We start from the raw sequence: 12,722 nt of genomic DNA, 5'->3' as shown, positions 1-12,722 counted from the left end.
TTTATAATCACTGTTATTATTATTATTTGGCATTAGAGCACCATTTGCTCATTCAGGATTGGCTTCCATGTCCTCCCACTTAGTCACACATTATCTGTAGGTTGTTCTTGTTCCCTCTCACTCGCACTTTCTATCATTGAACAGTCTATTTCCAGCTCTCTTACTGTTCTCTGCCTCCCACATATCTTTGTGGCTCTTTGCTGCTGTATGGTCTATCGGTTTACATTGTCCCTGTTGAGCCACCGTAACCAAGCTCCCCGAACCACTGGCATATAAGCCCATATCCAAAATGGCCCCTGCACGGCCTGAAGAAGGAGCGCATGCTCCGCAACGCGTCGCCGTTCGATTGCACAGTGTCTCCAGGAAGTGACATCACGGCCCTCCTACCTACGGACCCACGCTGCTAAACCACCACCGAGCGATCAGCGCGTCCCCTGCCAGGAGATTGCAGCTCATCCTCCATAGCACCGGCTCCGCCAGGATCACGGTAGGACCCCCTGGATGAACTCTGCCAAAATCCTCCACTCTGTTGAGATGCCTGTTTTTACCATACTCTTGTGAGTAGTACTCTTTTAAATTGTTATTAAATTTTATATTGCTACACTTAGATCGGCGCCCGGTCTTCCTTCTTCTTCTATTAAGTATATTAACAATTCCTTTCTTCTAGATAGGTACACTATGCCTGGTCCATCTTATCCCAATATACAGGTGCATCTCAAAAAATTTTAAAATTTAAAAAAAAAATTATTTCAGTAATTAAATTTAAAAAGTTCATATATTATATAGATTCATTACACACAGAGTGATATATTTCAAGCATTTATTTCTTTTATATTTGATGATTATGGCTTACAACTAGTGAAAACCCAAAATTCTGTATCTCAGAAAATTGGAATATTACATAACACCAATAAAAAATTATTTTTAATACAGAAATGTTGGTTTACTGAAAAGTTTGTCCATGTACAGTATAGTATGCACTCAATACTTGGTCAGGGCTCCTTTTGAATGAATTACTGCATCAATGCGACGTGGCATGTAGGCAATCAGTCTGTAGCACTGTTGAGGTGTTATGGAAGCCTAGATTACTTTGACAGCAGCCTTTTAACTCATCTGCATTGTTGGGTCTGGTGTCTCTCATCTTCCTCTTGACAATACCCCACAGATTCTCTATGGGGTTTAGGTCAGGCGAGTTTTTTGGCCAATCAAGCACAGTGATACCATGATCATTAAACCAGGTATTGGTAATTTTGGCAGTGTTGGCAGGTGCCAAGTCCTGCTGAAAACTTAAATCAGCATCTCCATAAAGCTGGTCAGCAGAGGAAAGCATAAAGTGCTCTATAATTTTCTGGTAGAGAGCTGCACTGACTTTGAACTTAATAATACACAGTGGACCAACACCAGGAGATGACATGGCTCCCTAAATCATCACTGACTGTGGAAACTTCACACTGGACCTCATGCAACTTGGATTCTGTGCCTCTTCAACATTCCTCCAGACTCTGGGACCTTGATTTCCAAATGAAATGCAAAATTTACTTTCATCCGAAAAGAGGACTTTGGACCACTGAGCAACAGTCCAGTTATTTTTCTCCTTAGCCCAGGTAAGAGGCTTCTAAAGTTGTTTCTGGTTCAGGAGTAGCCTGACACAAGGAATGCGACAGTTGTAGCCCATGTCCTAGATAGGTCTGTAAGTGGTGGCTCTTGAAGCACTGACACCAGCCTTAGTCCACTTCTTGTGAATACCCCCCAAATTCCTAAATGGCCTTTGCTTTACAATCCTCTCAAGTCTGCGGTTATCACTGTTGCTTGCGCACCTACCTTTTTCTACCACACTTTTTCCTTCCACCCAACCTTCCACTAATATGCTTGGATACAGCACTCTGTGAACAGTCAGCATTTTTAGCCAAGACCTTTTGTTACTTACCCTCTTTTTGGAGGGTGTCAATGACTGTCTTCTGGACAACTGTCAAGTCAGCAGTCTTCCCCATGATCTTGTGAATACCCCCCAAATTCCTAAATGGCCTTTGCTTTACAATCCTCTCAAGTCTGCGGTTATCACTGTTGCTTGCGCACCTACCTTTTTCTACCACACTTTTTCCTTCCACCCAACCTTCCACTAATATGCTTGGATACAGCACTCTGTGAACAGTCAGCATTTTTAGCCAAGACCTTTTGTTACTTACCCTCTTTTTGGAGGGTGTCAATGACTGTCTTCTGGACAACTGTCAAGTCAGCAGTCTTCCCCATGATCGTGTAACCTACTGAACCAGACTGGGAGACCATTTAAAGGCTCAGAAACCTTTACAGGTATTTTGATTTACAGTAATTAGCTGATTAGAGTGTGACACCATGAGTCTACAATACTGAACTTTTTTTTTTTACAATATTCTAATTTTCTTCATTTTGGGTTTTCACTAGCTGTAAGCCATAATCATCAAAATTAAAACAAGTAAATGCTTGAAATATATCACTCTGTGTGTAATGAATCTATCTAATATGAGTTTCACTTTTTTGAATTGAATTACTGAAATAAATTAACTTTGTGATGATATTTTAATTGTTTGAGATATACCTGTATACAAATAAACCAGTAATTCTTCATGTGGCCATATTATTATTAATCAAAATCTATAAAACAAAAAAAATATGAAGTTGGTATTTGACAAGCAGTACCAAACGCTGGCCCATATCATCAAATTTGTAACAGTTTTTTTGCCATGTATGTTAATTTCAAGCTATTCAAATTAGTCTTTAAAAATGTATATATCTTGTTATGATTTCAGGAAGAAGAAAAGCCGGCTCTATATGTACATAATGCAGTGACACAAGAAAAGGTCCCGATAATGGGAAATGTTCATCTTCTTTCTGAAACAGTTTCACAGCTGAAATCCTTAGTGTCTGTGAAATGTGGATTCCCAGTCAGTGTTTTCTGCTTGAGGACATTAGAAGGGAAAGAAATGTATGACTGTAACACCCTGAGCGATTACAAGCTGGAAATAGGTAAACAAGGATTTCTATTATACCTAATGCAGTTAGTCAAGTTCCCCTCTTCGCTCTCCTACAACAACTTTTATTTGTTATTCTGAAAACTGGCTTGGTTGTTTGCATCTGGTGCTAGAAATGTCAGAACACAAATGCTGCATCACTAGTAACTAGAACTTGTGCTATACAGTACTCTTATTACACACTTGATACTTCCTTAAGCTCCATAACTGAAGGCCAGTACCTTGGTACCAACTTGGGGCTGGAGGAATAATATTTGTATTGCATCTGCAGATTGTGGTTACAGTACTTTGCGGGCCCAAATGCAAAATTCTTTTACTATGAGTGCATTTTTACTTAAAAATGGAATATGCCTTTAAAGCTAAACTTTAGGCCAGTGGTCTCCAAACTGCAGCCCTTTGCTAGCATTTATCTGGCCCCTGGGGCAATATTCTTCCCACTCATATGAGGCACTGTTTCTCCCACTGACACCAATAGCAGGACATACCAATGGTGAGACACTATTCCTCCCAGAAACACCAATGATGGGGCACTATTCCTCCCAGGGATGCCAATGACGGGACACTATTCCTCCCAGGAATACCAATGATGGGGCACTATTCCCCCCAGGAATACCAATATTGGGGCACCATTCATGCTCCTACTGACCACAGGTGCTATTTAACTGGCCACCAACCCTGAGGCAATGTTTCTTCTTACTGATGCTGGGCAGGGGACATTTTTTACCCTCATTGGCTACAATCCGGCCCCCTAAAGTCTAAAGGACAGTAAATTGGCCCTTTGTTTGAAAAGTTTGGAGACCCCTGCTCTAGGCACATATAAAAGACAACATTGTGTGCAGCTCTGTAATCATCAATAAATTTTTATTTTTAAAATGCAAGCAGCAAAAGTACCTGACTTTGTTGAAACTTGTTGAAGTTTGACCACCTGTGGTCACTGAACATCATGGCTACAGTCTGAGAGAAAAAAAGCAGTACAATGAGCACACCAGTACATGTTCTGACAATAAGCATGCTGATAGGAAGATAAAGCAGAGTGACAAAGACAGGGGGTATCGAATGTTGGGGCATAGGTTGGGATTTTAAGGGTACTGTTTTAACAACCAATATATCACGAAGAAAGTGTATGATCTGCAATTTCTCTAAAAAGTGTATCTTTATTATATACAAACATTTCCCGACAATGGGATACACAAAATTAATAAATCAAACAAACATGGTACCAGACAATGTATAAAATATGCCATAGTAGCAAACATTACAGTGTCAGCATAAGGTCAAATCCTTAAGATGATGGAGGCTTGACACATGGACTAGTGAAGATACCCACTAAGCCATCCGGAGACCCGAATTCAACGGGACACCTCTCCGGGGTTAATGTATTGGTCCCTAGATCCAAGTTGTCGTTTTTCCATCATCTGACCAGTATGCTAGTTTTGGCCTACATTGCGGCCAGGCTACCTTCCTTTGTGGTCGTCCATGCCCGCCAGGGGGACGTTAGTTGGCATCCAGCACCTATATCTCGGATGTTTTGATACATCAGTCTCATCACCTGGGAGCATCGCATATGCCTCGGCCTGTATGCCAATGTAAATGAACCTCCTTGTTATCTATTTGGTCACTGTTAAAGCTCTATCCCTTGTACCCCTGAGGAAGCGGTACACACCGCGAAACATGTCGGGTAGTGGAGTTTGGATTCATTAGAGGGCCACATACTGGCTATGGTCACCCAAGCCGGCAGTGACCTTTGACGAGTCCATCCACCTAATTAAGGATTTGACCTTATGCTGACACTGTAATGTTTGCTACTATGGCATATTTTATACATTGTCTGGTACCATGTTTGTTTGATTTATTAATTTTGTGTATCCCATTGTCGGGAAATGTTTGTATATAATAAAGATACACTTTTTAGAGAAATTGCAGATCATACACTTTCTTCGTGATATATTGGTTGTTAAAACGGTACCCTTAAAATCCCAACCTATGCCCCAACATTCGATACCCCCTGTATTATGATTAGGGATGAGGTACCTTAGGATTTAATCTATCAATCCAATGAGCTAATTTTGCCAGAGTGACAAAGAGATGAGCTCATCATTTTGCTGCTTGCCCTTTCACTGTCATAGGCTGAGGCAGATCTAGAACAATTTAGCTAGATTCTAGATTGTAGGTGAATATTAAAGCAAAACTTGGCTATGTTATTTTTCTTTTTTTTCTTTAAATTGGCTATTCATTTTATCTTGTTATATTTGGGTGGAGTTCTGCTTTTAAAATGTATTTTGGCCAATGGTGAAATATACAGCATAATATACAGCATATTATCATGGTGGTTAATACCATAAGCTGACAATGATAGGAAGTCTTAGTATGAGAGAAAATATGGGGAAAATTTGTGCAGCATGGATAATTCTGACATTCATTCAACAAACGTTTTATGAATAGATCCTTGACCTCAACCTAATCAATAAAGGTAAGACTAACCCCAAATCTCAGGGGAAATCTGCAGCATACTATCATGGTGGTTAATATGATAAATAAATTGGCTAAATCTTGTGTCGGAATACTTTTACTGGGCTTCAATTCACCAATTAAGACAGCACACCTTCGATTTTCTCTCTCTTCAATGTCTATTGGTAGCCCCATCTGTTGGCCACATTTTCTACCATTAGGTCTGTGAAAAAAACATATTGTATGAATTTATCATTTTAAAAGCATTATAAACCTTCCTACCTGCACACCTTGTGGTTTTTACATAAGCATACAATGTTATTTGGTGTCCAGGTTAGCATAAATAGTAGCAAGGCCACCTTACGTGCAGCAGTGACCAGTAATAAAGCTTAAGCTATCAAATACAGGAACTATACTGCCAGAGTGCATAAATAGCCATTCTGCTAGGCCTAGACTGACTGGGTGTGCCCTTTCAGTAGGGAAAAAAATGGTAAAGAGAGAGGGGCTTGTAACCACTACCTCTAGTGTTTATATATTACAAATACAGGTATTTCAGCACCACTCTTGGACTTTTTGCTGCAAACGCATTTTATAAAAAAAAACCAGCATGTAGAGTAGATATACAGGTGCATCTCAATAAATTAGAATATCATGAAAAGGTTATTTCAGTAAGTCATTTCAAAAAGTGAAACTCATAGATTACATTTCAAGCATTTAATACAGAAATGTTGGCCTGCTAAAAAGTATGTCCATGCACAGTATAGTATGCACTCAATAGTTGGTCGGGGCTCCTTTTGCAGGAATTACTGCATCAATGCGGCGATCAGCCTGTGGCACTGCTGAATAGTTATGGAAGCCCAGGTTGCTTTGATAGCAACCTTCAGCTCATCAGAGTTTCTGGGTCTGGTGTCTCATCTTCCTCTTGACAATACCCCACAGATTCTCTATGGGGTTTAGGTCAGGCGAGTTTTTTGGCCAATCAAGCACAGTGATACCATAATCATTAAACCAGGTATTGGTACTTTTGGCAGTGTAATCAAAAAGAGGAAAGCCGCTCAGGTGTGTCAGTCCGACCTGGTGCTGGCAAGACCCGTGGTCCGGAGCGATGCAAGAGAAGTAGTGGAACCGCACTCAGGTGAATGAAAACAATAAGGTCTCTTTATTCTTCAAAATCATAAGTAGACAGACAGTGCAGGGAACAGGTAGTCCAGGTTTACGCGTTTCACGGCACACACGGCCGCTTACTCATAACCATCAATGGTTACTCATGGTTATGAGTAAGCGGCCGTGTGTCTGTCTACTTATGATTTTGAAGAATAAAGAGACCTTATTGTTTTCATTCACCTGAGTGCGGTTCCACTACTTCTCTTACTTTTGGCAGTGTAGACAGGTGCCAAGTCCTGCTGGAAATTAAATCAGCATCTCCAAAAAGCTAGTCCGCAGAGGGAAGCATGAAGTGCTCTAGAATTTCCTGGTAGAGGGATGCGCAGACTTTAGACTTGATGATACACAGTTGACCAACACCAGCAGATGATATGGCTCCTCAAATTATCACTGACTGTGAAAACTTCACACTGGATCTCGTGCAACTTGGATTCTGTGCCTCTTCCTCCAGACTCTGGGACCTTGATTTCCAAATGAAATGCAAAATTTACTTTCCTCCGAAAAGAGGACTTTGGACCACTGAGCAAAAATCCAGTCCTTCTGCTTAACCAAGGTAAGACGCTTCTGGCGTTCTCTCTGGTTCAGAAGTGGCTTGACATAAGGAATGCGACAGTTGTAGCCCATGTCCTGGATACGTCTGTGTGTGGTGGATCTTGAAGCACTGACATCAGCCTTAGTCCACTCCTTGTGAATCTCTGCCAAATTCTTGAGGGCCTTTGCTTCACAATCCTCTCTAGGCTGCAGGTATCCCTATTTCTTGTGCACCTTTTTCTACCACACTTTTTCCTTCCACTGAACTTTCCTTCCACTCAATATGCTTGGATACAGCACACTGTGAACAACCAGCTTGTTTAGCAATGATCTTTTGGTTACTTACTCTCCTTGTGGAGGTTGTCAATGGCAGTCTTCTGGACAATTGTCAATTGAGCAGACTTACCCATGAGAGACCATTTAAAGGCTCAGGAAACCTTTACATGTGTTTTGAGTTAATTCGCTGATTAGAGTGTGACACCATGAGTCTACAATATTGAACTTTTTTACAATATTCTAATTTTCTGAGATACTTCATTTTGGGTTTTCACTAGCTGTAAGCCATAATCATCAAAATAAAAAAAAAAAGAAATGCTTGAAATATATCACTCTGTCTGTAATGAATTTATTTAATATATACGTTTCACTTTTTGAATTGAATTACTGAAATAAATTAACTTTTTGGTAATATTCCAATTTTTTGAGATGCACTTGGATTTGTCATATGTGTACATAAAACACCTACGTATCTGAAACAGGTAGCACTCAAATGCACAAGTGCTGGTTGCAGAAGCTCATCCAGTGTACAACAGTGCACATCTCTAACTGAGCAATTATTCTCTATATATCACAGCAATAAAGACTGGTATGTTTTGCATTATTTTAGGTTCAGCGCTGAGACTGGATGTATGGGATGGCTGGAAGGAACTTTTGGCAGCCTGTGTCCTGGGCCACAAGCAAAATGTTCAACGGTACTTATCAAAGAATGAAACCATCCTCAGGTATATATGAACCACTTACTTTGAGATTTATTAGGGCTTGATTTCCATTGCTTGGGTCTGTGAGCACACAAGCTTTGGCACTTAGTGATCCCCTACTCTGCTAGAATCGCCAACAGGGCAAAGAACATTTTCTTATTTTACTGGTCCTAACATGACCTTGGATATAGTCACAAAAAGTAAATACATTTGGAAGAGATTACTGTATTTCTTTTGATGATGACAGAAAGCCGCCTCTGGTGCCTAAAAGGAGATGCCTACTAAACCTAATTGTAAATCTGGCCTTGGGGTTCATTGATAGCAACTTTAATTATATTTGTTGTGTACCTCAGTTAAGCAGATTAAGGCTATTGAAAATAGTGATGTTGCCCTTAGCAGAAAATTAGATTCTACAATTTCTCCAGTGCATTTATAATTAAAAAATTGCTAGGAGTCATGAGTAGCTTAGGCCCCAGGCCATACGCATTAAATTTATATTTTGACCCATGGCTGCACTATCCCTTTTTTACTTGGATAAATTCAGATTACTGTGGCTTGCGATGCACTGTTATTTTCTGTGGCCAGTTATTTAGGATTTGCATGCTGTATGTACATGTATATGTGTACACCAGGGGAGAATAAGACCAGTGCTTTGCAATAGCCCATTGTAAGTCCTTTATCTGATTTCATTACATGTTGGAACACTAAAGATCATTTCTGCTTGTTACAGGTATTTGCACCTAACACATTTGTCTTTGCAGTATTAGGTATTTCCAGCTAAAATGAGTTCCCACTAAGTGTCTCTGACACCCACGTGATTAACACAAAGAGGTTTCTGACTTCTTCATATAGCCAGTCTTACAGAAATTTACAATTTTAGATTACTTATATAAATGGTTACGTTTCCGTCCACCAGACAATTAAAGAAACTGGTAAAGGTGCCCAGCTGTTAAATACGAAGAAGCCAAGGGTTGTTTATGCTTGTTTAGTCCCTCTACACCTACTCGGTAGCAAATGTTACTATCCAGGGGTATGTAGAGAGCAGACATTCAATTCACAGGGGGGACCTGACCTGGAGTTGTGGGCTTGTAAATAATTGGGTGGCAGCCACTTTAGATAAAAACAGAGAATAGCTTTATCACTTACAGTACAGGGAAAAAAAAAAAAGAGTATAACTCACATGAGTTCTATGTGAAAGCAGAGCTTTGACACTACATATACTGTGGTGTAGTAAAGAGTCTCTCACTTCACTACTAACACTCTAGTGTTAGTATGCTTTTATTATTCATCTCCAGTATCTTCAGGAGAATCCACCAGCTTTATCTGGAACTTTAGCCCTGGCTTACCACTCTTTAGATGCAGCTTGATCCCTTCAATTACAGGCTTTCCCAGGGTGGCAAGCCCAGGATCCATTTCATGATGGCCTCTTCAGGCAGACAGACTTGAAAGAGCAACTTTATAACATGCACCCTTCCCAGGCCAGAGCCTGGAGGAAATAGCTTTCATCAGCTCACCCCAAATAATTATACTCTAACCCAGCATGCACCACTGGCCCAGGAAACTACTAATGGTTGGCTGGGAAAGAAATATATATTCATAATGCAGACACCTAGTGGCAGAAGGGAAAACAAAACTACAAACAATGGAACAATTTAAACAATATGTAATCTGCATTACTACAGTATGCAAACTAATTAATGTCAGGGTGCCAGAAAACCAGACCACACGATAATGCAAGTAAAATAAAGCAGTTTATTAGAGCAAACAAAAATAAATGCACAGCAAGAGTGAGGAGTGAAATCAGGAACAGCCGGGGTAAAGTCCAGAAGCGAGTAGTCATCCAAGCCAGGGGTCGAGTCCAGAAGCGGGTAGTCTGTCGATGCGGGGTCGAGAGCCAGGAATGTCGTCATCCAAGCCAGGTCATGCACGGAGGAACACAGAGAACAGAAAACTGCTAGGAGTGATGCACCTTGGAGCACAAACACAAGAGCAAGGACTGAAACCCAACAGGTGTTATATATAGTCAGGTGTGCAACATCATTGCTGAGCGAAGCCCAGGCAGCAGGCAAATGATGACGCAAACAGAGTTTATAAGAAACAGCAGTCTGCACATGTCCAAGATGGCTGCCAACAGGAGAGCAAGGTAAGATCTTGACAGTACCCTCCCTTCAACGGCCCCTCCTACCCGGAGCAAAAAACGGGTCCTGAGGAAAGCGAGCATGGTAGGCACAGAGAAGGGCGGGAGTATGAACATCAGTGGAGGGAACCCAGGAGCTCTCCTCAGGACCATAACTCTTCCAGTGCACCAGGTATTGAACCTGATCTCGAAACAGACGAGAATCCAAGATGCTGCTAACCTCATACTCCCCATGATTGCCCACAGGAATGGAACGAGGGCAAGGGAGTGAAGAAGTATAGCGATTGCAGACCAGTGGCTTTAAAAGTGACATAGGAAAGATATTGGAGATACGCATGCCAGGTGGAAGACCAAGGGCATAAGCCACCGGGTTCACCTTATAGAGGATGCAAAAAGGCCCAATAAAAAATGGGGTGCCAGTTTAGGAGTGGGCACCCTAAGGTTGAGATTATGGGTCGACAACCACACCCTCTCTCCGACCTGGTATGAAGGAGCAGATAAATGTATCCAGTCTGCCTGGAGCTTCTGACGCTGTGCAGAGACCCGTAAAGACTATTGAATCTGCACCCTAGAGAAACGGAAGGCACAAAGATGATCCTCCATGGCTGGGATGTCCTGTGGCGAGAACGACTCGGACAACACAGCGGGTTGGAACCCATAATTGGCGATGAATGGAGACATTCCGTAAGACAAGTTGATGGCAGAGTTCCTGGCAAACTCTGCCCAGGATAGCAGATCAACCTAATTGTCCCAATGGTCAGAGATATAGCAACGGAGGAATTGCTCCAGAGCTTGGTTGGAACGCTCAGTGGCAACATTTAACTGGGGATGGTAGGCCAAGGAGAAGGAGAGTCGAAAACCCAACTGGAAGCAAAGGCGTGCCAGGACATGGAGACAAACTGGCTCCCACGGTACGAAACAATCTCTTTAGGCAACCCGTGTAAGCAGAAAACCTCCCTGGCAAACACCGAGGCAAGCTCCTGAGTGGTAGGCAGCCGCTTAAATTGAACACAGTGGCACATTTTGGAGAACCAGTCGACAACCATGACGATAACCGTGTAACCTCCAGACGCGGGAAGTTCCACAATAAAATCCATGGCTAGGTGAGACCAGGGACGCTCCCCATTGGGAATGGGATTCAGTAATCCCAAGGGAAGGTGTCGCAGAGATTTCTTCTAGGCACAGACCGAGCAAGCAGCCACATACGCAGCAACATCACAGCAGAGAGATGGCTACCAGAACTGATGAAAAATAGTCTATCTTACCAGGATGAACAGCAGTCTTGGAATCATGGTGCGTGCGCAACAGTCTGATGCGCAACCCCTCAGGAACAAAATATTTGCCAGGAGGTTTCTTTGTGGAAGCATCAGGTTGGACAGCCAAGATCTGTTCCCCAAGAGGAGAGGTGAGGATAGTTCAGATGGCAGCCAAGATATAATCCGAAGGTATGACCGGTGTCGGCACGGAGTCCTCCCTGGACAACTCAGAATACTGGCGAGACAAGGCATCAGCTTTAACATTCTTCAAGCCATGCAAATTGGAGACCTCGTAGTTAAAACGAGACAAGAATAAGGTCCATCTGACCTGACAAGGTGTGAGCCTTTTGGCTTCCGAGAGATACGTCAGATTCGTATGATCAGTGAGAATGCGAACTGGAACCACAGAACCCTGGAGCAAAGGTCCCCACTCCTTGAGAGCCAGGATAATGGCCAAGAGTTCTCTGTCTTCAGTCTCGTAATTGTATTTAGCTGGAGACAGCTTCTTGGAGTAAACCCCACAAGAAAGTAAGGGTCCATCAGGAGTTTGACGCTGAGACAGGAGGGCACCTACTCCCGTGTCAGACGCATCCACCTCTAGGATAAAGGGCAAACCAGGGTTGGGATGAGAAAGAATGGGAGCTGAAGCGAAAGCAGACTTGAGGGTTTCGAAAGCTTGGATGGCAGCAGGCGTCCAATTGTGGGAATGGCTGCCCTGTTTGGTCAGATCCGAGATAGGTTTGGCCAAAGAGGAAAAGTTCCTGATAAATTTCCGATAGTAGTTGGCAAACCAAGGAAACGCTGAATGGAAAAAAGACCACTAGGGTGAGGCCATTGTAGAACAGCTGAAACCTTCTGGGGGTCCAAGGAGGACCCTTCAGCAGAAATGATGTAGCCCAAGAAGGCAACAGGAGTCAGGTGGAATTCACATTTCTCAAGCTTACAGAAAAGCCTATTCTCACGTAACCGTTGCACCACCCGTCTAACATCCAGGTAGTGTGATCCAATGGAGTCCGAGTAAATCAAGATGGTATTCAAATAGACTACCACGCATTGCTGCAACATATATCATGAAAGACATCATTGATGAACTCCTGGAAGACAGCGGGCGTATTGCACAAGCCAAAGGGCATCACCAGATATTCGTAATGCCTGGTTCTGGTATTAAACGCAGTCTTCCACTCGTCGCCCTCCTTGATCC

General features: G+C 42.3%; 1 protein-coding gene across 2 annotated transcripts in view; it reads left to right on the top strand.

Moving 5' to 3' along the window:
- The window catches only part of ANKUB1 (ankyrin repeat and ubiquitin domain containing 1), a 48,329-nt gene that overhangs the window by 21,982 nt on the left and 13,625 nt on the right, over nucleotides 1-12,722 (top strand). Inside the window, exons 3-4 of one of the 2 annotated variants that reach the window (XM_082249996.1) lie at nucleotides 2,787-3,003; nucleotides 8,038-8,122. In XM_082249996.1, the coding sequence (XP_082106122.1) occupies nucleotides 2,787-3,003; nucleotides 8,038-8,122 (302 nt within the window). Of the gene's footprint in view, nucleotides 1-2,786; nucleotides 3,004-8,037; nucleotides 8,153-12,722 lie in introns of both variants that reach the window. The other variant, XM_082249995.1, reaches the window with a different exon arrangement.

The sequence above is a fragment of the Pelophylax lessonae genome, assembly GCF_965119305.1.
Source record: "Pelophylax lessonae genome assembly, chromosome: 3".
NCBI classification, from domain to species: domain Eukaryota; kingdom Metazoa; phylum Chordata; class Amphibia; order Anura; family Ranidae; genus Pelophylax; species Pelophylax lessonae.
Note: the sequence above shows the minus strand (reverse complement) of the source record. Positions and strands in the feature narration are given on the sequence as shown.